This window comes from Natrix helvetica (assembly GCF_964273705.1).
Source record: "Natrix helvetica genome assembly, chromosome: Z".
Classification (NCBI taxonomy): Eukaryota; Metazoa; Chordata; class Lepidosauria; order Squamata; family Natricidae; genus Natrix; species Natrix helvetica.
The window spans coordinates 26,211,905-26,239,810 of record NC_138554.1 but is presented as its reverse complement, the minus strand read 5'-3'; the positions used below and the strand labels follow the sequence as shown (position 1 = coordinate 26,239,810).

General features: G+C 41.3%; 1 protein-coding gene across 1 annotated transcript; it reads right to left on the bottom strand.

The window, feature by feature from the left end:
- Positions 1-27,679, bottom strand: FLT3LG (fms related receptor tyrosine kinase 3 ligand). Its single transcript, XM_081933486.1, has 8 exons — positions 27,483-27,679; positions 23,000-23,100; positions 18,500-18,610; positions 16,501-16,554; positions 11,891-12,037; positions 9,023-9,179; positions 1,333-1,499; positions 1-652 (listed from the first exon to the last, which is right to left on the bottom strand). Exons 2-8 carry the CDS (start codon positions 23,033-23,035, stop codon positions 629-631), a joined length of 696 nt encoding a protein of 231 aa, XP_081789612.1. The 5' UTR covers positions 23,036-23,100; positions 27,483-27,679; the 3' UTR covers positions 1-628.
- Between the last annotated feature and the right edge of the window lie 227 nt (positions 27,680-27,906).

The following is a 27,906-nucleotide window of genomic DNA, read 5'->3' as shown; positions in this document are numbered from 1 at the left end:
GTCTTAAAGTTCCCAAGTTTGGACACTCCTGACATAAGCACATACTATATAAGCACGAGTTACAACCATTCAAAGTTACAATGGCACTGAAAAATGTGGCTTACAACCAATTCTTGCACTTATGGCAATCTCAGCATCCCCATGGTCACGTGATCAAAAGTTAGGTGCTTGGTAACAAGCTTGTATGTATGACGGTTGCAACATGTAGTCACCATCGGTAACCTTCCCAGCTGGCTTTTGACATGCAAGTTAATGGAGGAAGCCGGATTTACTTCACAACTGCACGACTCACTTAAGAACTGCAGTAATTTGCTTAACAACCTTGGCGCAAAAAAAAAGAATGTAAAATCAGACACAATTGACTTAATGTCCACCTTTCTTAGCATCGCAAATTCTGGTTCCAATTGCAGTCATAAGTTGAGGATTATGTATAAAAAGAAAGATGCAGTGTCTACCGCGGGGTGGGAACCACAACTGAGGCTCATGGCTCCTTAGCGGGTCTTTTTTGACAGCAGCCCCTCTGACAGGTTGTGCCAGCTTAGTCCTTCAAGATAAAGGCTAGGAGTGGGATAGACAGGCTCTAAGATGCTGAGTGATGCAGATCCCATACCACAGGGACGTGGTAATTTTAAATTGCTCTCGAAGAGGACCACTGAAAAAGATAAAAAGACAAGAAAGGGAAAATATATTGAGGAAAATAAAATGTGGGGCAGATACAATCTGTCAAGCAATCTATAGCAGTGTTTGCAACTTTAAGATGTGTGGACTTCAACTCTCAGAATTTCTCCCAGCTATTCTGAGAGTTGAAGTCGACATATCTTGGTTGCTAAGTTTGAGAAACAATGATCTACCACATCAATAAGAGACAGGAAAGGTCTCACATGCTCTGAGCCCAGAGAAAATGTCAACAAGCAGCATTCTAGCTGATTTGATTCTATGACTTTTAGGCACCGTTTGTTCCTCTTTTCTACATAAAATAACAATTTTTGCATAGAGAAAAAGCACGTAAAGTATCTAATCTAGCATTTTTCCTAATGTACTAAATTCTGATGAGCATTGGAGAAGAACCTAATGCTGGGAAAGAAGAAAGGGACGACAGAGAATGAGGTGGCTGGATGGAGCCACCGAAGCAATAGGTGTGAACTTAAATGGACTGCAGAAGATGGTAGAGGACAGGAAGGCCTGGAGGAATGTTGTCCATGGGGTCGCAATGAGTCAGACACGACTTCACAATTAACAACAACAACGACTAAGGTAGAGTCCAAGGCTGTTTCACATGCGACTGTTGTGTTACGCATATTTACCTGAAGCCGTTTCTTATTAAGAGTTTACCTGGCATTTTTTCCATAAACTGATGAGAAGACAGACCAAGATAGCTGAAAGAAGTAACCACCAGTAGGTCCTTTTGTGGAAGATGGGCTGAGATGACTTCTTCTCTAGTTTCCAATCAGAAGTGTTGATGGGTAACAGAAGATTCTGTAGTACAGAGAGAGACTGACCTATAGGGGCAGATCAAATGCCAGCTGGTAACAAAGGGGTGGGGAGGATGGAGCAGAAAGTAAATGATATTCAGAGGAAAGACACAAGGGCGGGATACATACACATGCTAAATTTTCATAAAACTCTTTGGTTATGTTGCCGGGCCAGAATCAATCATATTATGGCTTTAGCATGATGATACTTCTCTCACAACATGCTATAAGGCAGTGTTTCAATACCTTGGCAACTTTCAGAGGTGTGGATTTCAGCTTCCAGAATTCCCCAGCCAGCAAGGGAATTCTGGGTTAATGTCCATACCGCTGAAAGTCGCCAAGGTTGAGAAACACGGTGCTAAGACAATAGCTGGGTTTCCCCAATGTGCTGACCCACAAACTGCCCATCCATTTTAACGTAACCTTATACATTATATAAACCACCCAATCAGTCACCTTTTAGTATAATATTTTGTATCCCAAGTTCTACTGGTTGACCTGCATTGCAATCTGCCTTGTGAAAAGAGATGGAGGAATAATGTAGCATAACTAATGGTAAGTGTTTACTATTTCAAGATTTGTAAATTATCACAGGAAAAATCCCTCTTCTATGTCTAATTACTAAAAGAGTTTGGATGGTGGGAACATGAGATAAATTATAGATTTCTTTCTCAAAGGACTTCAGTCTATCTTGGATTTAGGCATTCTTACTCCATGTTATCCAGCTGTGAACAGATTTTGAAGGCTTAACTTTGCTCTTCTGATTTTAAATCTTTGATACTAGTTGTTGCTCCTTTTTCCTTGCCAGCCATGTGATTGTTTAATCTTAATCCTTGTTAAGATTAACGAACAATTAAATCACTTACAAAAAACCCCCCAATTTTTAGTATAGATGCTGAGAATTATTAGAGCCTCTATTTCCTGTAGAAATCAGGATGAGTTAAAAAAACATTTAAGAGGGTGGGGTAAAAAGAAAGATTAAAGCCTGTCTCAGAAGAATATCCAGAACTAAATATGGCCAGTGAAGTTCACAGCGACTAAATTAGAGATACAATATTCCAGCTCAGCCATATTCCAGTAGCAACTGTGAGCTGCTATTTCCAATATCGCAAAATCATATGTGATGTAAAGTAATCAGGAGGTGGATTCCCCCCCCCCCGAGGGAGGGGCTGCATTCCAGAAGAGTAAGAGGCAGCTTAGTCCAGATATGGTGTGTGAGAGAAAGAGAGTGAAGACAGACCCTTCTCAATAGTTCACAGAGTATATTGTAAATGCAGATAGAATCCTCAGTCTAGCAAGGTATTAAAAATATAGAATATAGCTTGAAGGAGCCACCAGAAGTGGATTCCTATTGGTACGGACTGGTTCGGCCAAATAAGTAGTAACTCGGCCGAACACATGACCGTAACGGTTCTATCCTGGGTGCCGCTATCTTTATTTTCTGATCTGCACATGCACAGAACAATCTTTACTGAAAAAATGTAAACCCCCCCCTTTTTAATGGTGTGTGCATGTACAGACCCTTTTAAGTGCAAATGCGCAAGCAAAATTTTTCGGGCACCGAACCGGTGGAAATGCCGCCAGGAACCCACCCCTGGGAGCCACCATGTGTCTTTGTTGTATTTGGGCCTGACTCATGCCAGGAGAATCCACAGCTATCTTCAGGATAGGATCTGAAGTTTCCACGGTGCCCCAAAACGTTACTTTGTGAGTGTCATCTGCAGGAATGCTGTGGCTGTAGCTACAAAGGAACAGGCTACAGGTAGTTCTCGACTTACAACAGTTTAGTGACTATTCAAAGTTATAATAGCATTGAAAAACGTGACCTATGACCATTGCAGCATCTCCTTGGTCATGTGATCAAATTTCAGGTTCATATTTGTTAGATTAGGTAATGGATAGGCACACACAAGCTTAACGGTAACAACAGCTCTTTATTAAGTATAACAAATGAGAACAATCCAGCAAAGATTGAGTCTGATAGCAGTCCTTTTATAAGGAGCTGTCAGTCTCTTTAACCAATAGAATTAAACCTCTGTTCCCGCCAGAAAAGAGGACCTTGATGGAAACCACTGTAGTTAGAGCAAGTATCTAACACTCTTCCCCTCTTGGATGGAACAATCCTACTATTTATGTAGTCATGCAGGTAGGCAGGCTTTTGGGTAGCTCTGCCGGATCTGCGCAGTTCAGTAGGAGGGGTTTTCTTGGACAGGTCGGACGGACCTGTTTGCTCCGCAGCTCCGCTTGATGGAAGCTCCTGGAACCTCTCAGAGGCCGTGGCTGGAGCTTCTAGAGCCGGTTCGCTCGGAGCTAGCTGCAGGCCTACAACATAACCAGATAAGGTTCCCGGTACCCTCGGGCTTGAGCTGGCCATGAAAGGAGTGAGTGTTTGCTCCATTTGGGTAGGGCTTTGGCTAACTCATGCAGGAGTTACTTCTGATTGTCTAAGAGTGGAGTTGGAGAGGCGGCCACGGAGTTGGTCAATATGCCTTCTCCAGTTCCTACCGTCCTTGAGCTCTAGGAGGTAAGAGCGAGGGCCGGGGATGCCTATCATTGTGGCAGGAATCCACAGAGTTCTCCCGGCGTAGTTGTGGGCGGATACCAAATCCCCTATGTTAAATGTCCGAATCTTGCTTGTGGAGTCTGGGGGCGATGAGGCAGAATAGTTGGGGTGTAGCTGGTCTAAGTGGAACCTCGGAGGGGCTTCTCCCTGTAGTGGCACTGGGTGTGATATGCGGAATTAGCAAATAGTAGTCAACCAGTGTTTGCCAATCTCCCGGGCCCATCCTAGAGAGGGCCTCTTTTGCAGATCTCACCATTCTCTCTGCCTGACCATTGGAGGCCGGATAGAATGGCGCGACCAGGGCATGCCTGATTCCCTCAGCTGCTAGGAAGGTCTCCAATTGCATGGCCGTGAATTGGGGCGCATTGTCAGAGACCAAGACATCGGGCAGGCCGTGCATGGAGAAAAGTCTCCGTATCACCTTGATGACTGCTTCTGCCGCAGTGGAGGTCACCATTCCGAGTAGGTGTCCACAACTACGAGAAATGTATGGCCATGAACTGGGCCAGCAAAGTCAATGAGCACCCTAGACCATGGTGCTTGAGGTCGCTCCCACTCTTTAGCGGGGGAGCCTCTGGGGGAGCTGGTCTGGACTCCTGGCACGGTGTGCAGGTAGCTACCCATTCTTCGATCTCCCTGTCTATGTTAGTCCACCACATGTAACTCCTAGCCAAAGACTTCATCCTGACAATTCCAGGATGCCTACATGTAAAGCCCCTAATACTGCAATGCGCAGTTTGGGTGGAACAACAACCCAGTCCCCCCACAGTAAACAGCCCTTTACAACTGATAACTCGTTGCGTTTGGCAAAGTATATTTTGAAATCAGCCCCAACAGGTCCCTTAGGCTCCACATCCAGTCCAAAATTTGTTTGATGGTGGAGTCTTTAGCAGAGTGACGGGCAACATCATTGGATGAGACAGTCCCAGGCTCAAGGCAGTCAATGAGGAGGACTGCATCTTGGGAGTAGAGTCAGTGAGAAGTTCAGGCAGCTGGCAGCGGCTTAGAGCATCAGTGTGCCCCAAGCGGAGCCTGGTCAGTGGATGAGATGGTAGGAGTAGGCAGCTAGGAAAATGGTCCATCTGATCATGTGGGGTGATAATGACACTGGGGTAGGTCAGTCCCCAGCCAGTAAGCGCAACAATGGCTTGTGGTCCATAACCAGTTCGAAGTCCTGGCCATATAGATACTCATGGAACCTCTTTACTCCGGCCACTGCAGCCAAAGCCTCATGGTCCAGCTGGCTGTAGTTCCGCTCTGCGGCAGACAAGGTCCTGGAGTAAAATGTAATAGGGCCTTTGGTTCCATTGGGCATGCAGTGGCTGAGGACGGTGCCAACGCCGAATGGGGAAGCATCGCAGATCAGCACCAACGGCAGAGTCTGGCTGTACTGTACCAGGAAAGAATCTGCCAACAGGAGTCATTTTACTGCGGCATATCTGGCTGCCTTGGCTTTGCCCCAGGACCACTTCGCATTCTTAGCCAGGAGACGGTGTAAGGGCTCAGCAACAGTGGCTTTCTGTTTAAGAAAGATGCTGTAGAAATTAAGGATCCCAAGGAACGCCTGTAGCTTGGTTTGATTGCGAGGTGTGGGGGCGTCCTGAATTGTTTTGATTTTTTGTGTGGTTGGGTGAACCCCAGAGCCATCGAAAGCCTAAGAATTCAACTCTTGGCACGTTAATTTGGCATTTCTCTTTTTTGAGCCGGAGGCCTTTGTCTCTAAATCGAGCCAAAACTGTCGTACATGTTTGAAAAGTTGCGCTTCGTTTGCAGCTGATACCAAGATATCATCAAAATAGGGGACGACTCCTGGAATCCCCTGCAAAAGCCATTCCATGACGCTTTGGAACAGTCCAGCGGCAATATTAACACCGAATTGCAGGAGGTGACTTTTGAATGCACTCCTGTGCGTCACAATGGTTTGGGCCTCCGCCGTAGCGCCATCTACAGGCAATTGTTGGTATGCCTGCATCATGTCCAATTTAGCAAATACTTTGCCAGGGTCTAAAGAATGTAATAAATGCTGTACAGTGGGTACAGGGTAGGCACTTTGTTGTAGCACTTTATTTATTGTGAACTTGTAGTCTGCGCAGATGCGGACAGACCCATCAGATTTGACAGGTGTCACTATAGGGGTCTCCCAGCGTGCGTGATCAACCGGCTCTAGGATTCCCTGGCCTACGGGCTTGTCAATTTCCCTGTCAATGTTGGGGTGGAGAGCAAAAGGTACTCTCCTGGGTTTTAGCCTTATTGGGGCTATGTTGGGGTCCAAACTAAAGGAAATTGGAGTCCCCACATACTTACCCAGACCAGTGCCAAAGACATCCTCGAACTCCTTAAAGATGGCTTCAGCACTGTTGTATTTCAAGGCGTTGATATCGGTCACCTCTAGGCCCAGGGCTTGGAACCAATCTAGCCCTAGGAGGCTCTGCAGGTTGCCGCTGACCACTGTCACTGGGAGTTTTCTGCTGAACTGCTTGAACTTCACCTGGAAGCTGCCTGGGCCCATGATGGGGACCCGGTTTCCCTGGTAATCATGTAGGCGCATGTCAGGGTGCGAAGATGCTTCTTCTTTAGGCTAGGGATAGCCTGCTTTAGGGTAGACCATGGCATGATGGTCAGTGATGACCCAGTGCCGATGTCCATCTCACATGGAGAGTCCTCGATGAGGACTGTGCACTTCAGCTTTTTTGGCCGCCTGGTGTGGACTTGGCCGATTGACGTATGGCAGGAGACTGTGTTGTCGCCCTCTGAGCGTCATGGTGGTTTCTGCCCTTGGCTGGGCCTCTGTTGGCAGTTTGGTGCACTTCTAGGCTTCCAGACAGTGGCAGGGAATTTGCTCCGGCACACCTTGGCAATGTGCCCCTTTCGATCGCAGCGCTGGCAGATTGCATTGTGGAAATGGCAAGCTGATCTGGCATGGTCTCCTCCGCAGCTAGCGCAAGGTGGGAGACACGGTTTGAATTTGCATGCCGGCTGGGCATGGCTATTGCGCATGCGGCTGCTATCATCTTTCTTGCCTTCTGAACTCTCAGGCTCTGCAGCCTCACAATGTATGCTTGTATGCTTTTGCGCATCTTGTGGAGCGCTTTGGCGCTGCAGAGTCTCAGTAGATTTGACGGCTGATTCGGATGCCCTGGCTTCGTCCAAGGCGATCTGCAGAGTGAGGTTAGATTTAGCAAGTAATCTCCTCTGTAGTTTAATGTCCCATATGCCACAAATTATACGGTCCAGAATCAGCTCGTCCAGGTCTCGGAATTCGCAGTATACTGCAGCCTTGCAGAGCACCACAATGTACTCGTTAATTGACTCACTCTCCTTCTGGTTTCTGATGTTAAACTCATGCTGGCGAACGTGCTTGGATGGCTTGGGTGCATAGTGGGTCCTCAGCGTCTGCTGAAGCACGGACTAGGTGACTGATTGTAGTGGTGTTGGCTCAAGGAGGTCTTTCGCCATCTCGAACACTTCCCAGCCACAGTACCCGAGGAACATGTTCTTCTTGCGGTCTTCAGAAAGGCCCATGAGGTTGTTTGCCTCAAGGAAGCAGTCAAATCGTAGCATGTATGAGTCCCAGTGCTCGGTGACTGGATCATATGGAGTCGGTGGGGCGTACATGGCCATTTTGTGCTCTGAGGGCGTTTTGGAATCTGCCGCTCAAAAAGGCTGCGCTGAGCTCCAGGCTGGATGTACTTGCCAGATTGCTACGCTCTTTTCGGTTCGCCTAGTTGCCTTCCAATCCCACCTTCGTCGCCAGTGTTAGATTGGGTAATGGATAGGCACATATAGGCTTAATGGTCACAACAGCTCTTTATTAAGTACAAGTGAGAACAATCCAGCGAAGGTTGAGTCTTTTATAGGGAGCTGTCAGACCCTTCGACCAATAGGATTAAACCTCTGTTCCCGCCGGAACAGAGGATCTTGGTGGAAACCACTGTAGTTAGAGCAAGTATCTAACAATATTTATGATGGTTGCAGTGTCATGGGGTCATGTGATCAGCTTTGCGACCTTCTGACAAGCAAAGTCAATGGGGAAGCCAGATTCACTTAACAACAGCATTACTAATTTAACAATTGTAATGATTCACTTAACAACTGTGGCAATAGATTTTGTATAAGGAGGCAAAAGTCACTTAACAAATGTCTCACTTAGCAACATAAATTTTGGGCTCAATTGTGATCGTAAGTCAAGGACTATTTGTACTGAGATGTTGAGATGACTGCTTGAGACATTGTACATCATCTGGCCCCAATCAATGTTGGATTTAAAGTCCAAAGGGCACCAGGTTGGGGAAGTCTGACATGGTAGACTATATTCCAGGAGTCCCCAACCTGTGGGTCACGACCCACTAGTGGACCGTGTGGGATTTGCAACCGGGCTGGAGAAATGGCAAGTGTGCACATGCACACCACTCGCGCAAATGGAGATGCATGCATGTGCACATGCTTGCCGGCCGCTCACACGGAACCATCCCCTCCCCCCCAGGCAGTCCCCAAAGCCGGAAACATTGGGGAACTCTGCCAATTCCACTGTGGGAACATTATCTTCTGAAAGTTAGCTTAATATGTACCGAGGGACTTTCCCCATCGGCATGTCACACAGTGCTCTCCCCTGCAACTCCCACTATGCCCTTATTGAAATGGGGGGAAACAATCCCATGTGGAAAATAGTGCAGATCTCTATCCTGCCTTTAGTGGTGAAAAATTTCTGTTTCCTCTCACTATCATTTACCTCATTTCCATTCATGGTAGTTAGGCACAAAGCTTTACAGATATGACACACCATTAGCCTGTTCTTGAATGATGGAGGGATAAGGGGGAAAACATTATGTTAACACTTAAGTCTATCTCATTTATGTTCTGGGGATGAATCGAATGGGATATTGGACACAAAAGATAACATTGTTGAATGAAGCATGACTAGGCACACATGGGAACATGGCCAAACTTTTGTCTCCTCACCCCTTTCCCCATCACTTAAAAATGTTACCTATTTGGCTCTGAATAATGGTGCAGTTCTTAAAATCAACATGCTTTTCTTCTGATGTGATCATTTCTATCTTCTCTGATAGAAACTGAAGGCAGGAAGGAATGACATCTACAAACTGAGAGATATTTTTCAATTCAAAACTGGTAGAACTAATATCCTGAAAAAGAGCAAGAAAAATACAAAGAATTAACTGCAGCTTGCTCATCCCAGTATGACAACTGTAATTACTACCTCATACTTCAGTAATCCATGCCAAAGTTCAGATGCCATTATTTGTGCTTTTACATCTTTTGAAGTTTATTTTGAAAAAAAAAAGCCCAACAATATGAATTGACTGAGATGTCAAAAGTGAATGCTTTGATTAAATATAAAAATTAGGCTGCTTTTCTTTCTACATAAAAACCCTTCTTGCTTGATAAAAGATAAAAATGAAGTCTTGATTTTTATTAGATATGTATTGATTGTTATAGAAATGTGTGCTGCTCAAGTTTAATAGATACAGATTTTATTTTAGCTTTTTATGCATTTATGTAAGGCCACACTTGGAATACTGCATTCAGTTCTGGTCGCCACGATGTAAAAATGATGTGGAGACTCTAGAGAGAGTGCAGAGAAGAGCAACAAAGATGATTAGGGGACTGGAGACTAAAACATATGAAGAACGGTTGCAGGATCTGGTTATGTCTAGCTTAATAGAAAGAAGGACCAGGGGAGACAGGATAGCAGTGTTCCAATATCTCAGGGGTTGCCACAAAGAAGAGGGAGTCAAGCTATTCTCCAAAGCACCTGGGGGTAGAACAAGAAGCAATGGGTGGAAACTAATCAAGGAGAGAAGCAACTTCGAACTGAGGAGAAATTTCCTGACAGTTAAAACAATTAATCAGTGGAACAGCTTGCCTCCAGAAGTTGTGAATGCCCCAACACTGGAAGTCTTTAAGAAGATGTTGGATAGCCATCTGTCTGAAATGGTATAGGATTTCCTGACTAGGCAGAGGGTTGGACTAGAAGATCTCCAAGGTCCCTTCCAACTCTACTATTGTATTGTATTGTGTTATTGTATTGTTTCTATTTGAAGTAAAGCAGTGGTTCTCAACTTGTGGTCTGTGGACTACTGTGGGCCACGATGCCATCACAGGGGGTTCACAAAGGCTTGAAGAAATGTTATAATTTAAATCTTAAGTCTTGGGGGTCCATGGCCATAGTCTGTGGCCCCAAAAGGTATTTAAAGGTGATCCATAATGAAGAAAAGATTGAGAACTACTGAAGCAAAGGATGTGTTATTATAGATACTTTCTTATATAAATAAGTAAAAATACTATGTGTATTTGTGGAATTGATATTATGATGCATTTATGGGCTCTATGTTTTATTTAAAGAGAGTTTTACAACCCTGCAATCTGTTTATTCAGAGTCGAATCTGAGTGACTGAGTGGTGCTGAGAATTTATTGTCCAGATGCCCTTCCTGATGCCTACACAGAGTTCATAGCAAATATTTTCTCTTAGTACTCTGATAAACACCTCTAGGCCACCATGCCACACATTTAGACTAAGAGAGCATTGCTATTATTTGATTTTCGGGTATGGTATGTATATCTTTTATATTTTAGTTTTGTATCTCTTTGTTAAACTAAAACAAAACTTATCTTGTTTTATCATACAGCTTTATCTGAACTGAAGAGAGTTGGAAGTAACTTTTATTCTGTTATTTTTGGAGGGGTTTCTAATATTACTTTTAAATTTTTCCCTGTTGTCCCTCCCCACTTTTGTCCTTATTGTGGCAACATTTTAATTTTTTTTATATTTGAAACTTAATAAAATTCTTTTTAAAAAGAGCAATGCAAACTATAAGTTACGGGCTTGACAATAATTTCCAGCCTAATGGTGATGCTATTTATTGCAAATAGTAATCACTTTGGACTAAATGGCCTCAAAGGTCCACTCCAATTGCACATTACACAGTGGGTTTAGGGTTGATTCAGACTGGAAATGCTCAGCAGCTTTTCCTTCAAAATGAAATGAACCTACTTGTAGAAAAGGCATAATAAATGTAGATAGTCCTTGACTTACAACCATTCAGTGACCATTCAAAATTACAAAGGCATTGAAAAAAAAATAACATGACATTTTTCACACTTACTACCTTTGCCGCATCCCCACAAGTCACATGATCAAAATTTGGGTGCTTAGTATTTATGACAGTTGCACTGTCCCTGGGTCATGTGATTATCACCCAACTAGCTTCTGACAAGCGAAGCCAATGTGGGAAGCCGGGTTGACTTAACAACCACATGATTCACTTAACATCTGCAGTGATTTACTTAACAAGTGTGGCATAAAAGGTTGTAAAATGGGACACAACTCAACCGTCTTGCTTAGCAACAGAAATTTTGGACTCTGATGTGATCATAGGTTGAGGATTACCTGTCACAAAATCTGTACCTCAAAGGAAGGGAGGAATTTCCTTTCCAGCCGGAAAAAAAACTGAGGAACTTAAATAAATTCAGATACTTTCCCAATTTCTCCCAGCCCAAAAATAGGGTAAAAAAGATTTTCAGTGTTCCTTTTTCCCTCATTTTGATTATAAGCGGTCAAGCTGGTGTTGACTCTTAGTGACCATGTAGATACAAATATTCCTGTCAGACAAGGAATATGCACAGAAGTATTCATACTTTGTTTAGTACTGTTAGAGCCCTGGATTAATTTAAGTCTTCCCTCTTTACATAGTTCAGATCTAAATGAACACTGCATTTTAAATAATAGAATTTTTTCTTGTAATCTGACTAGGCAAGTTAGGCTAAATTGTGAATAAAATAGGAATGACTTGTATTGTCATCCCAAAGCACTCTAAACAAAGTTCTTCAACTTACTATTTCAATATTACAATCTTCAACAAATTTTGTGTGATCATATATCTTCTTGAATAACTTTTTCAGTTTTTCCCCAGACACGTTGATTAATTTCTTTAAGTTTTCATTGATGAAATGAAGGTTCCATAATAAACTGCAGAATGTGTCCTGGAGAATATAAATGGAGATGGGGTGCAGAGAAAACATGAGACTAAAAAGAAGAAAAAAGATTGTACCCTCATTATAAACTAAGACTACCACATTTGGGTTACAAATCTTTGGATTCCCTCTAGAGGGCAACCAAGAAATACAGAAAATCTGGGTTCACTGCTGCCATCTAGTGGTTCTCTATATCATTGCAGACCAAATCTGGTAGCATGGCCACCAAGAACATTTTACTCAAGCCGAATCCAAGATGGGAGATGAAAATCATATTAAAATCCTATATCCAGAGGCATATCATAACGTGAGATCTGTATCTCTATGCTTGCTTAAAGGAAAGAGTTCTCTGTGGGGATCATTTTGGTTCATTACTAAGTCAAAACACTGATTCTTAACCAAAAGACATGATTTTCCAGTCAGTTTGGGAGCTCTTTCTACATAGTTGGAAGACTACCCAAGCCTGATCAGGAATCACTAGCAGAAGCTTTTCAGTTATTTGAGACAAGACTTTCCCAGATGTGGCTGGACAGGCCAAAGATTAAACCACGAACATTCAACGGATATGCAAAGACGTTAAGGACATTGCAGACTTCATTTCCCATTAACCCGTCATGGACATATGAAAGGAATTTTAGTAGCCCAAAGCAATTGCAAGAATGGATTTTCTTTGCCAGTAGCATATCAGATGCCTAAAACAGGCATATTAATTTACAAAAACACCCACCTCAAAAGCATTTCCAAATTGAACCCCACCAACTTTTTTAAAAAATACAATTTTTTTTATTTTTTGTTCTCTATATACAACTATAGGTACACATTCACAGAGTTATTATTCTTTTTTTACATTCATGGTTCTTATACATTTGTCATTCCATTTATAGAATTATAATATTCCATTTGGGTTGCTTTGTTTTCCATCCCTCGCCTGTTTTGACACCACTTTCTTCTCCCTTTCTTTTCTCCCTCCCTCTCTACTTCCTTCCTTCCTCCTTTCCCTTCCTTCTTCCCTTACCTCTCCCCTCCTCCTCTCTTCCTCTTCCTCTTCCTACCTCTCTCCTTCTCTCTTTCTCTCCTTCTTCCTTCCATCTTCCTCTCCTCCTCTCTATCTTCCTTTCCTCCTCTTCCTCTCATCTCCTCTCCTGTCTTCCTTTCTCTCCCTCCCTCCCTTCTCTACTTTCTTCTTCCCTCCTCTCCTTTCCCTTCCTTCTTCCCTTCTCTCTCCCCTACTTCTCTCTACCCCTTCCCCTTCCTACCCTCTCTCCTTCTCCCTTCCATCTTCCTCTCCTCACCTCTCTCTTCCCTCCTTTCCCCCTCCTTTCCTCTCCTCCTCTCTTCCTTTCTTTTTCTATTGTTGCAGGTGTCTCTTCCAGCTCTTAATTTATATTTTCTTGGGGTAGTATTTCTGCAAACCCAAAAGTCATTGAATATCATTTCTTGTTCCTTTTTCTTCTCTTTCTCTCTCTCTTTTTTTTTTTAAAGAATTTTTTTTTGGACAGACAAAGATGGACAACACATTAAGCATCGAACCTTCTTCAATCACATACAGCATGTCGTTTGGTTGCAAAGTTTTTGTGCATCATTTCCATAGTCCTCACTTTCAATTGTATATACAATCACAAATTATCAATCTAGTATATATGTATACATTATCATTGTACATCATTTATTTGACTATAATTATTATTCCCTCATTTTGAATGAAATAGTCTAGGTATTGGATTCGTTTATATTATAACAATTCATTACATCAACCTAAATCTATTCAATGATCATATACCTTTGTATTGTTATCTGTATTATTCTATTACTCTTATATTATAAAAATTCTCCAACATTTTTCATTTCCATGTTTTTTTATCTAACCACTAGTAGAATAAATCCCATACCTTATAAACCCCACTAACTTTGAACTTCCCTCTTCCTACAAAATATTGGCTAGACACAAGTATAGGAAGTTAGCACCCACTCCCCTCCTAGAGGAATGAAATGTTTTATGAAATATGAAAAAAGCAGAATATTATGTTTCCCTGGATGAGAAAAAAAGAAACATGTTTTAAAGACAAAGCTGCTTTCTGCAGCTCCCCACCACCACCACTCCAGCTCCAGAGTGATGGGATTAAGGCATGGCCCTCAGGACATGATAGGATTAGCACTCTACCCATCTAGCAACAGAACTCAACATATGGCACCTGGGGAGATTGCATCACGCAGCAAAGCTCAGCCAAGCCTGGGACACAGACAGCCTACATTGTTAGCTAAGACCCCCGCCCCCTGGGAGTCTGACAGCCAATGGGATAGATTTATTGTACAGGAACAGGAAACTCTTAAGGCAGGGCACAAGAGAATCTATAAATATATCCCACTCTCCACTCCATGTGCCTTTCCCCCCAGGATCTCAAACCATGTGGTCCTGTCCACCATTACAAACCATCTTTTCAAGCAATCTCCATGTTTCCAATGTCTTTCTTCCCACCTGGAACTGAACTCAGATGGACATTCCTTCCAATACAAGTCTCATTTCAACAGCAGGCTATATTCTCAGTTGCATGGCAGGAAATTTGTTGGGAGGTTGACTTGTCATCTTTAGCCAATGTGCCATGAAAGAGGTGTGGCTATTTTCATGAATAGTAGAACGATCAATACACAATAATAGAATGATCAATGATCAATGTACAGTATATGGTATATTTTTGCCAAACCAACAACAGCAGTGTTGTTGATTTCATCGAAAGGTGAAAGCATTCATGTAAAGAAGGAATGGAGAAGTACGGCGCTTTTATGATCTGTGAACTTCAACTTCCAGGATTCCTGAGCCAGCCAGGAAGCCTTAGAAATTCTGGGAGTTGAAGTTCACAGATCGTTAAAGGGCTGTAGTTCTCCACCCCTGAGGTAAAAGTTGCCATAAAGACTGTTAGATCAGGTAATGGAAAGGCACACTCAGGCTAAAGGCAACAACAGCTCGTTATTGTAACAGAACAAGTACGTACAATCCAGAATCTCGATTCCCCTGGTAATCATTAAGGCGGATGTCAGGGGCGCGTAGATGCTGCTTCTTCAGGCTAGTGATAGCCTGCTTGAGCGTAGGCCCCAGCATGATGGTCAGTGATGACCCCATGTCGATCTCCATTTCGCATGGAGAGTCCTCGATGAGGACTCTGACCTTCAGCTTTTTTGGCTGCCTTGTGCGGACTTGGCTAATTGAGGTGTGGTAGGTGACTCTGGTGTTGCCCTCTGAGTGTTGTGGTGGCAGCTGCCATGCCCCTTGGTTGGGCCTCTGCTGGCAGTTAGGTCAGCTTCTGGGCTGCCAGGTCGTCGTGGGATGCTCGCTTCTGCAAGCCTTGGTGATGTGCCCCTTTTGCTCGCAGCGCTGGCAGATAGCGACATGGAAATGGCAAGATGATCTGGCATGGTCTCCTTCGCAGCTTGCACAAGGCGGGAAGCAGTTTGAATTTGTGCGCCGCCTTGGCGCGGCTACTGCGCATGCGGCAGCTGTCATCTTTGTCTTTTGAACTCTCCACCTCTGCAGCCTCGCTATGTATGCGTGCGCTCTTTCACGCATCTTGTAGAGTGCTTTGGCGCAGCAGGGTTTCTGTAAACTTAACGGCTGATTCGGATGCCCTGGCTTCGTCCAAGGCAATTTGTAGAATGAGGTTAGATTTGGCAAGTAACCTCGTCTGTAAATTAATGTCCCGCACATCGCATATGATGCGATCTAGTATAAGTTCATCTAGGTCTCGGAACTCGCAGTACGCTGCGGCCTTCCTTAATGCCGCAACGTACTTGTTGATCGATTCGCCTTCCTTCTGATTACGAATATAAATTTGTGCCGGAGGACATGCTTAGACGGCTTGGGAGCATAGTGTGTCCTGAGCGTCTGTTGGAGCATTGACCAATGCCGATTGTAGCGGCGTTGGCTCAGATGGGTCTTTGCCTGTTTCGAACACTTCCTGTCCATAGTAACCCAGGAACATGTTCTTCTTGTGGCCTTCAGAAAGGCCCATGAGCTCGTTGGCTTCGAGGAAGCAGTCGAACCTCAGCATACACGATTCCCAGTGTTCGGTTACTGGGTTGTATGGAGTTGATGGAGCATGCATGGCCATTTTGTGTTCTGAGGGCATTTTGAGTTTGCCGCTCAAAATGGCTGCTCGAAGCTGTGCTGAGCTTCGGACTGGATTTACTTGCTGGATTGCTAGACTCTTTTTGGTTCACCTAGTTGCCTTCCAAACCCACCCTCATTGCCAGTGTTAGATTGGGTAATGGAAAGGCACACTCAGGCTAAAGGCAACAACAGCTCTTTATTGTAAGAGAACAAGTATGTACAATCCAGCGAAGGTTGAGTCTGACAGCAGCCCTTTTATAGGGAGCTGTCAGACCCTTCGACTAATGAGATTAAACCTCTGTTTCCGCCGGAACAGAGGACCTTGGTGGAAACCATTATAACAGTTGCTAGTATCTAACAAAGACTGTACCTGTTTCAGATTTAATGGCATCGATACTTTGTAGTCCAGGAGCAAATATTCTTTCTGAGGAGAGAAAAAGAGAAAGACAAGATTGCAGATAATCTTTGATTTACAGTAAATGATCATAAATCAGATCACCCATGTGAGAAACCCAATGTTATGACCTTTTGAGTGCTGGTGTTTAAACAACTGCCATGGTCATTAAGCAAATGTTGTGGTTGTTAAAGTGACTGTCACCATTCTAAGGAAGTTGTTAAGTAAACCAGTAGGCCGATTTTGCCAAAAACCAGGAGTAAATGCTAGCTATTGGCAAAACCATCATAAAACATGGTCACGTGAGAATAGAATGCTGCAAATAACTGTAAATATAGATAGTCTTCGGCTTACGACCACAATAGGGCTCAAAATTTATGTTGCTAAGTGAGATGCTGTTTTGCTCCATTTTACAATCTTTCCTGCCAGAGTTGTTAAGTGAACCACAGCAGTTGTTAAATTAGTAGCATGGTTGTTGAATGAATCTGGCTTCCTCATTGACTCTGCTTGTCAGAAGGTCGTAAATGGTCATATGACTCCAGGACACTATAAAGGTCATAAATATGAGTCAGTTGCCAACAGTCAGAATTTCAATCCCATGGTCATAAGTCACTTTTCTCAGTGATGTTGTAACTTTGGACGGTCACTCACATTGTAAGTCAAGCACCAGTTATTTATAATAACCGGTTATTGTAAGTTACCAGTGAGTAACACGCATTCATGTGATCACAGGAGTGAGGCCCAACTGTTTGGAACTAAGTCATAAGTACCCCCAAGGAAGTCTGCTTTAAGTTTGACCAGTCGCAAAGCAATCAGTCATAAGGACTACTTGTAAAGTGCCATTAAATTAGATGTTCCTTGTATTTCAGTTCCATGGGTAGGCTGAAGAGTGGAAATAAAGCATCCTTAATTCCTAGATCACAAGTAATTGCCTTCCTAGCTGGGAATGATGGAATGAGTAGTCCAACAGTTTTGGAGAGTGCCATGTCAGGGTAGAATGATGTAGCTCAATTTTGTGTGGTGCCATAACTAATGCTTTAAATTTAAGTCTGCCTTAACAAATGTTCATCCTAAATTTTTGACAACTTTTGGAATTTACAACTGCTTTTCTCTTTTACGCATTTCAGTTTTCTTTCTCGCTTTCTGATTTGCTCCTTATCTTTCTACTTTGGGGACTCAAAAGGGAAGGAAGAGTTGCAGTTGTGTTGCAGAGGCCCAAGGTGAGAACATGATTATAAAGGTAAATGTTTGTGTACTGTAAATGTTTTCCTGTCTAACTCTAGGGGGTGCTGCTCATTTCCGTGTCTTAGCTGAGGGAGCCAGCTTTGTCCCAAGACATTTCCCTGGACATGTGACCAGAACGATGATTATATTGTAATTATTCAGGGTTTCAGTTCTTTCCCATAAAAACTCCTCACAAAACAAGACACAGTGCGACATTTCTACAAACATGTTTTTTGGATTGAGCGTATTATTTTTCATGACTATCACCAGCACTTGCATTTCTGCCATTGATAGAAGTAAAAACAGGAATAAAAAGATGTGCAGAGTAAGGGACATGACTTCGATAGGGATAAATAAGAACCATTATCTATTCTAGGCAAAACAGTTTGAAACATTTTTAAGGTCTGAGAAACAAGGTAATATTTAGAAGCGACTCAGGAAGGCACCTGATTCTCAGGGGTATTGGGCGTTTGAAGGAAATGCAACACAATTAGGCTTGCGTGATTTGGTAATTATTTTGTATATTTTGAAATTTTGATAATTGTTTTACACATTTATTTTAATTCATTGTTCTACACCACTGAGAATCTTTTCCCGCCCTGAAATGGGCAGCTGTATAAGTTTGTTAAACAAATGAATTATAGCCAGTGTCAATAAAGATTGATTTAATCTTCAATGGGGGTGATTTCCTGCTTTGTTCTACCGAATAGGGCTGGCAGCCTGCTGAACTATGCAACATGTTCATACTCACCAGTGGTTTTATATCCTGGGAAAAGTTAGAAGTAGCGATGGGTGAATAATTAAAACTGCAGCCCTTGAGTGGCCCAAATGGGGAGAAAAACAGCAATAGGAGCAGCAAGACCTAGGAGACAATTGGAACATTCTTTTTTATCTATATCTATATATCATTTTTACTGAATATTTTAATTACAGTAATTTAAAAAAAAACCTATTCCTTAGTGAAGTCCTTCATGCTCCCTCAGCTTGGTTGGTTTCTTGCAGATGTTTTATTATTCAAATGGATGGAAACTAATCAAGGAGGGATCCAATCTAGAATTAAGGAGAAATTTCCTGACAATCAGGACAATTAATCAGTGGAACAACTTGCCTCCGGAAGTTGTGACTGCTCAAACACTGGAAGTTTTAAAGAAGATATTGGAAAACCATTGTCTGAAATGATATAGGGTTGAGCGAGGGGGGGGGGGCATTGAGCAGGGGGTTGCACTAGAAGACCTCCAAGGTCCCTTCCAACTCTGTTATTCTATTCTATTCTAAATAAGTAACATGTTCAAGCTCAGAGAGCATCAAGGACTCTACACTTCAACTCCAAGCTACGTATATTCTCTTCTATTGAAACATTCTTGACTTTATTCCTCTTATCTCATCCTTAGGCTTCCAAAGTCCTTCCTGAATACCATCCTTGTTTTGTAGATCAAGATAATCTCTTCTGCAAATATTTAAGAGTGTTTTTCATTCAGAGAACCACTCCCAAAAAGTATTCTTCTTTCATGCTTTTATTTATATAAAAAATAAATTATTTATATAAAAAATAAATTAGACAATACCTAGTAGTTTTGAAATACTGTACTCTAATGGTGGATGATGGATCAGCAATTCCTAATTTGGTAACAGAAGTCTATTCCAAATATGTCTTAAGGATGCCACTTTGGGGAACAATTTCATTGCTGCCAACAAAGCACTTGAAATGTGTGACCTAATGTAACTCCTCATAGCAATTTTTTTTAAAAAAATTTAAACATAAAAGACAACATAAAAAATTATTATCCATTACATACAGCATGTCGTTTGGTTACAAGCTTTTGTGCATCCATATTTTCAGTTACATATACAGTCACACATTTTCCATCTAATATGACTAGGTACCTCACTTTCATTTACATCATATATTCAATTACAGTTAATATTTCTTTCCTTTCAGCAAACCTAATTTCCTTGCATTCTTAATTACCTATTTAATAACAATATACCTTTATGTAATCACTTATCTCATTCTAATTATTTTTACAATGTAAAAGAATTTGCCAACTATTTATATTTATACAGCACTACTTTCAATTATGCATAGTCCCACTAATCATCCATCAAGTATGCTTATGTTCATTGTTGTCCTTGTACATCATACATTCAAACAAAAACATTGTTCCTTCATTTTTAAACAAAGTATTCTAAATGCTCACTTTATAAATAAACCAATCTTTCATTACTTCCTTATTAAACTATTTATCAACAACATGATATCTTTATAATGTACATACTATCTAGGGCAGTGTTTCTCAAACTTGGCGACTTTAAGTCCTGTGGACTTCAACTCCCAGAATCCCCCAGCCAGCATAGCTGGCTGGGGAATTCTGGGAGTTGAAGTCCACAGGACTTAAAGTCGCCAAGTTTGAGAAACACTGATCTAGGGTTATGCATAATATTACCAATCGTCTATTAAATGTACACAGATTCATTATTATCCTTATCCTTCATTTTAAAACAAAGTATTCTAAATTATTCAATTCATATGTATGTCAGTCTTTCATTGTTTCGTTATTAATCTATTTAACAACATAATTGTATTATTACTTATCTCCTTCAATTAAAACATACATAAAACATTTTTCATTTCCAGGTTTTTTTGTCCAACTACTGATAAAACAAGTCCCATATCTTATAAAATTGCTTATCTTCTTGTTCTCTGATTTCAAATGTCAATTTACTCATTTCAGCACACTCCATTATCTTTCGAATAACTTCCTCCTGTTTTGGTATTGTTTCATTTTTCCAATTTGATTCTAGCTGCTATTAGAATGTTTATAATCAAATATTTCAAGTCTTTATTGTAAGTTTCTAGTATAATTCCCAATTTAAAAAATCTCTGGTTTAAGGTCTATGTGTTTGTGTATCATTTTCTCCAACCACATGTGAATCTTAGTCCAGTATCTTTTAGCTTCAATGCAAGTCTACCATTCATAGCATTTTTTGTGGGATCAATGTTCCTGTGTCAATCGAAATCTCTTTTTACACATCAGGAGTGCACTATTAACACTGTGTTTTTTCACAGTCATTTGAGTCTAGAACCCAAATTATTTTAATCTTGGGAATATTTGTGGAAAGGTTCTGGATTCAATTAATACTCAGGCACGGAAGCTTCTACCTTAGCCTTAGAATTAAAGTTTGCTAATTCTAGGTCTTAGAATTTAAATTAGCTAATTCCAAGACTAGCCTATTCAAAGAAGATCAACAAAGATGATTAGGGGTCTCGAGGATAAAACATATAAAGAATGGTTGCAGGAACTGGGTATGTCTAGTTTTATAAAAAGAAGGACTAAGTGATGACATGATAGCATTGTTCCAATATTTCAGGGGCTGCCACAAAGAAGAGGGAGTCAAACTATTCTCCAAAGCACCTGAGGGTAGAACAAGAAGCAATGGGTGGAAACTAATCAAGGAGAATAGCAACTTAGAACTGAGGAGAAATTTCCTGACAGAACAACTAATCAGTGGAACAATTGCTTCCAGAATTTGTGAATGCTCCAACACTGGAAGTTTTTAAGAAGATGTTGGATATCCATTTGTCTGAAGTGGTGTAGGGTTTCCTGTCTAAGCAGTGGGTTGGACTAGAGGACCTCTAAGACTTCTTCCGAATCTGTTATTCTATTCTATTCTATCTTGCAGAGTTTCCATATGAATAAAATGATAGTAACGGTTGTTATATCACCATATAATATTTCAGAAAAAGGAGTTTCATGCTTTATTTTATATTTTTTGTTGTCACTCCCCCCCTACTAAAAGGAGATCTAAAGTTTAATAATACACTATTGGGTTCAGAAATTGTGCCGTTCAACAATGTTTTTCAGTCTTAGTCTATTTTAGTCAGTTGATTAATCATGTCAGCTTTATTAATTCTATGCTAAATCATGATTATAGATTACTTTTGGCTGGATTCTCATATATCAATGTACAAACCTTATGATTATATTTAACATGTAAATCCAGAAAATACACATGAAATTACAGATTATGTTAAGTGATAATGTGGTTTCCTTGGCTTGGACTTTGCATAGTTGTGGTTTCCTTAACAATATAAGTGAACTATGTCTTGGCATGATGCATGAACCCAATCAAGAAAAGCTACTTAAAACAAACCCTCTTAAACCTCTGAAAAAAGATGTTCTTTGAGGGTTAAACTAGATGAGTTTAACCCTCAATTAGTTTAAATTAGTTTATTTATTTATTCAGTGGCTTTATTAGATTACCCCATAGGCCAGATCTGGCTCCCGGACCTTTGATACCCCTGCTATAGAGTGAGATGAGATTAAAAAATCAAGATGGCGGCGTTAATATGATTGAGAATCAAACTGTTTTATGTGCATCTACAGATGTTAACCTCCAGACAAATATTTCTTTGTTTCTTAAGGTTAAACATCCCTGATTCTTTTCATCACTCCTCATACAATTTAGCTTCCAGCGTTCTGACAATCATAACTTCCCTCTTCTTTCTGAATCCTTTTTAAAGTACAAGAATAGTTTGCAATACAGACGTTTTTTGGAAGCTGGGACTCTGCAAACACGTCAGGAATACAGCTCCCCAAGTTTCAGAAAATGAATATATAATCAAAATCTGAATTTTTTCTTTTAGGACTATTGGATAAAGAACTTGGAGGGAAGAATTGGAACTTTGCTATTATATGTGCTGATTATAGCAAAAATCTTATATGCACAAAAATGAAAAGGTATGTCAATTCCATGGATTGAAAAAGTGATGGAATTGGTAGAGATGGCAAAATTAAGTGTCTTAATTAAGGATAAGAATGTATGTTAATTTTTTTCCATTTGGAAACCGTCCTGGACTTCCTGCTCAAAAGAGGGGGGAAAATGAAATTCTAACTTTGAGTTTTTATAATTGAATAGGTTTTGTTATAGAAATGGCTAATATTAATCCTATATAAAAAGTTGAGATTATAATTTTTAATATAGAATTTGCTGCACCAAAAAAGTTGGAAGACACTGCTTTTTCCTTTCTTCCCCACCTTATTTTCCTTTTCCCTTTACTGATTTTCCCCTGCCTATTTTCATTTGTATTTTATATTAAGAAAAAATTAATATAAAAATATTTTTAAAAAGGAATACAACTCCCTGAATTCCACTGGCTGTACTGTCCAGAAATTCTGAGACCTGTAGTTTACCACCTTTGAAGGGCAAGCAACAGCATACAGCTGGCATCAACTTATTTCATTTGACTTACCACAGAAGAATCTGGAGTTCCATGATACCAAATCATCTCCACATAATTTGGTGGGTGGCCAGCATGCTGAGGTTTCCCCCTAAAAAAGAGGGGAAGGGGTTCTGGAATAAAAGAAAGGATGTTGAGAAGATTAAGCAGCAAAAGACACCATACAGTTAAAAATATTCAGTACAAGTAGCCCTCAACTAACAACAGTTCATTTAGTGATGGTTTGAAGTTACAACAGTACTGAAAAAAAGTGACTCGTGACTATTTTTCACACTTACAACCATTACAGCATCCTCATGGTTACATCATCAAAATTCAGATTCTTGGCAAATGATTCAAATGTATGTTGATTGCAGTGGCCCAGGGGTCATGTCTTGCAATTTTCCGACAATGGGGAAGCCAGATTCACTTAACAATCGGGTTACTAGTTTAATAAGCACAATTATTTACCTAAAACTGCGGCAAGAAAGATTGCAAACTGTGGCAAAACACGTTTAACAAAAGTCTTCTTAGCAACAGAAATTTCTGTTGTACGTCTTCTGCAGAAGATCAGTTTACAGGTTAGGCTAACCAGCAATATTTCAATTAGCAAGTAACTGAAGAGCATAAACCAAATCTGAACTGGATACTATCTGGACAGTTCCAGGTTCTTTTTCTTTGCAACAATACAAGTAGTTCTCGACTTATAACCATTTGTTTAGTGACTGTTCGAAGTTACAACGGCAGTGAAAAAAGTGACATGAGCTTTTTTCACATTTATGACTGTTGCAGTGCCCAGTGGTCGAAATTTGGGCACTTGGCAACTGGCATGTATTTATGACATGCGGTTTATATGATCACCATTTATAGCCTTCCCTAGCCAGCTTCTGATAACCAAATCAAAGGGGGAAACCAGATTCGCTTAATGATCACATGATTCATATAACAACTACAGTGATACATTTAGCAACTACGGCAAAAAAAAAAAAGATCATAAAAATGATGTGCCTCACTTAGCAATGACAATTCTGGGCTCAATTGTGGTCATAAATTGAGGATTAAGGAGGTAATTTTTCCCTTTTCTAAAGTTTTCTCATACAAGTCCTAAGTAGACATTTTAAAGCATTTAATACTTCCGTCTTCTACACCATTCCTTCTTTCTCCTTCCCTTAGACCAGGGGTGTCCAAACTTGGGAACTTTAAGACTTGTGGACTTCAACTCCCAGAATTCCCCAGCCAGCTGGCTGGGGAATTCTGGGAGTTGAAGTCCACAAGTCTTAAAGTTCCCAAGTTTGGACACCCCTGCCTTAGACAATGATTTTTTAGTCATCATGACTCAACTGATGAATGGTTGGTTTTTTTAATAAATGCATAAAGTATCAAGCAGGTTTAATAGTTGAAATATATTCATTTACTTAAAATGATCACGTAGTTGCCCATCTTTTAGACAAGTCTGGGCAGCTCCCAATAGTATCATTTTACAAACTGCAAAACACAAACTCAGTTAAAACGTAAAACATTAAAAAGTAATAAAAACAAAAATCTGGTGCCAATACATGTAGATGTATCATTTCTAGTCTCCCAATGTTTTGGGGAAGGGGGGACTCAAAGGTAGTATTCTACCAGTTTGGACTGGTTCACCCGAACCAGTAGTGGAAACCATGGGTTGCCCCCCACCGCCCACCCCAGCTCTACGGCATCCCATTTGTGCCCTTTTTTTGCCAAAAGTGAGTATGCGCTTTCACGTTTGTGAACTGGTAGGGAAGGTGAGTATATACCACCCCTGGGGGGGGGGGAATCAGATTTTTAAGGATCTACAAAAAGTTGAAAGGGTGTGTGGCCTGGAGAATTTCAGAGGCTAAGTTGCTCCATCAGGCAGAGGACTCTAAATGGAAAGAGCAAGCTCTTCAACAGGTTCATATATTCAGTGGCTCTGTTACCTTTCCGTGTCTAACTGAGCACCATTTCAGAGATTCAACATGAAATTTTCTGCCCACAAAACCTGCAAGAAAGCTGGGGAACCAATTTAAAATTTTAAGAGCTCTTGCAAAAATGAATTCCCTCATTAAATAACAGGAGCAGTTCCAAATTTACCAAAATCTATCAAACCCAGGACATGTCTAAACGCCCTCTTCACCTTTATTTCCCCCCCCCCCCCATGGGGATATTGGGTACATTTATATTGGGCTGCATCCAACCATCATTTTTATTTTCTAAAAAAAGATAATGTTAGACTGGTGTTTTATTTTGAAGTAAGCCACTTTTTCCATTTTTACTGAACACTAGTTTTTTTTTTTTTAAAAAGGAGAAAAATAAGTTTATCGTGGAACTCAGATGGTTCCAAGAGAAACTCTGCAGGGACATTGGAGGGAAAAAAAGAATAGTGTGTATCATCAAATAACTTTTTTTGATGATTCACAACATCTAGGACATTAAATCATCATAAAATGTGGGAATGTAATAGAGTATTAACAATAAGGTTTATCTTTTCTAAGTGAATAAAAGGCAAACTGAAACTATTTCATGTTTAGAAGAATGAAAAAAAATAACTTTTTTTGATGATTCACAACATCTAGGACATTAAATCATCATAAAATGTGGGAATGTAATAGAGTATTAACAATAAGGTTTATCTTTTCTAAGTGAATAAAAGGCAAACTGAAACTATTTCATGTTTAGAAGAAACATTATGGACATGTTCACTAGTTTTCTAAGCAGAAGTAATGTCTTCTAGAAGTAATTTGCCAGTTGTCTTCTTCTTCTTCTTCTTGCCACCCCCCCCCCTCCGCAACCACTGCCCCAGCTTCCAATCTACCCTGTAATCCTGGGATTTTGCTTCTAGTCTTTTCTAGGTCTGGTTCTGCTCATTTTTCAAGACCAATCAAAGTTTGTTGATTTAGCACCAGTAAATGGAGGATTATGTCTCCAACCCCCCCCCAAAAAAAATTAAAAGGGATTGCTTTTAAATAGCAAGAAAAGAATTAAAATCCCTCCCGAAACCCTTGCTAAAATAGCTTTGATCCCACACAAACCACCAAGGCAGTTTCCATGTCAAAATAATCTCAATTACAAAGAATGTTTCTGTTTATACACTGGCAGATTATACTGTTTACATGTTATTCAGTTTCAGAACATCCGTTCACACAGTTATCATTCATGATATCAACCGCATTAATCAAATACTTCTACGAGAGGTATATACCAAAAGTCATTTAATCACACTTTCACTGGCAGAGAGGGGAATTTTTTTCTTCACTGTTCCTTATGGCTTAGCTGAGACAGCAGCACAGCTTTTGATGATTGTTTTTCGAAACTTTTATAGAAATAAGGAGGAGGGGGGAATAAGGGACATTCTCTCCACCCTTTTCGCTTACACTGGGGCTTGGGGAGTTTAGCAAAACTGTGTTCTTCTTGCCTTGCAAAAATTTAGCCCAAAAAGGATGTGGGGGAGGAACGGACACCGTTAGCATTCTAATCATCTTTCACTCGTGGTTAGATGGTTTGCTGAGATACATATACACGCCCCTAATTTTTCTCCTTTGTAGATATGACTACAGCTTAAGTACAGGTAGTCTCCAACTTACGACCATAAGTGAGCCCAAAACTTATGTTGCTAAGCTTACAGTTGTTATGACTTTTCTTGCCACAGTGTTAAAGGAATCACGGCAGTTGTTAAGTGAATCTGGCTTTGATTTTGCTTGCCAGAAGGTTGCAAAAGGGAATTGCATGAACCCAGCATGCCTAAATAGGAGTCAGTTGCCAAGCATCCGAATTTTGATCTCGTCAGCACAAAGGATGCTGCAAAGGTTGTGTGAAAAATGGCCACAAGTCATGGTCAGTCTGTTGTAACCTGGAACGATCACTAAATGAGCTGTTGTAAGTTGAGGACTACCTGTACTGGGAAAAGTTCTGTTTCATTATGTCAATTAAAAAAAAAAAAAAAACCAACAAAGCACCGGAAAGGGGGGGAAAAATAGGGCTGTTGCAGAAATTCACTTGACTGGAAAACGGAGCTGTCCATCAGAAACTCCTCTCCAATATCCACCGCCACATGAGGATGCTCTGTCCAGAACCCCTTACAAATGATACCAGCCCAAGCACCATAAGAGCCCAGGAAGTTCACCAGGGAACGATTCTCAGAAATCATGATTATCAGCCCCAGACCATCAGCCTCTCGTTCCCACGTTCAAGCCTATCCAGCAGGTCGTTCTCCTGAAGGAAACCCCAAATTCCTGAGCTGGGTTTGGGAGAGGATTAAACCAAGCGCAGAGAAAGTGCCTTGCGCCAACAAGCCCCCAACTCACCGAGCTTATGGGAAAAGAGTCACCGAAGCCTCCCCGCCCGTTATCCTAGTTAGGACTCAGCCCTTGACATTCCCCGGAAGACTCCCCGCTCCACCTCCCCAAAAACGAAAGTGGCGGCATCCCTTTTCTCCCCTCCTCGAGATACCCCACTCGAAGAAACGCGGCGGCAGGATTCAACCTTCTGGCCAGCAGGAAAGAACCTTTTGGCTTACCTGCAGAGATACGACGCGGGCAGGTAGAGGAAGCGCGCCGCGTCCCGGGAGGGCAGTAGTTGTTCTGGGGTCTGGGATGAGGGGGACGTCGTTCAGCGCCGATCCACTCTTTCTCGCCAGCTGAGGTGCTGCAGGAGTCGCCAGCTGTGCTGACACGTGCGTTATAAGGGAAACGAATATAATAAAAAGGCCCAGGAGTTTGCTTGCATTGGCAGCGAAAGCGAAAGTTGCTCGTAGTGGGAGGAGCTCGGCAGCCCGGGGGCTGCTGATATCTTGCGCAGAAGGGGTGTGGGAGACGGGGGAACCCGATCTAGGAATGAACCGTCAGCCTGACAAAATGCAACCCCTTCCTTTCTCCTTCTTCTTCTTCTTCCTCCTCCTCCGTCACTAACACCTCGTGGGCTCAGGAATCGGAGGGAAAAGC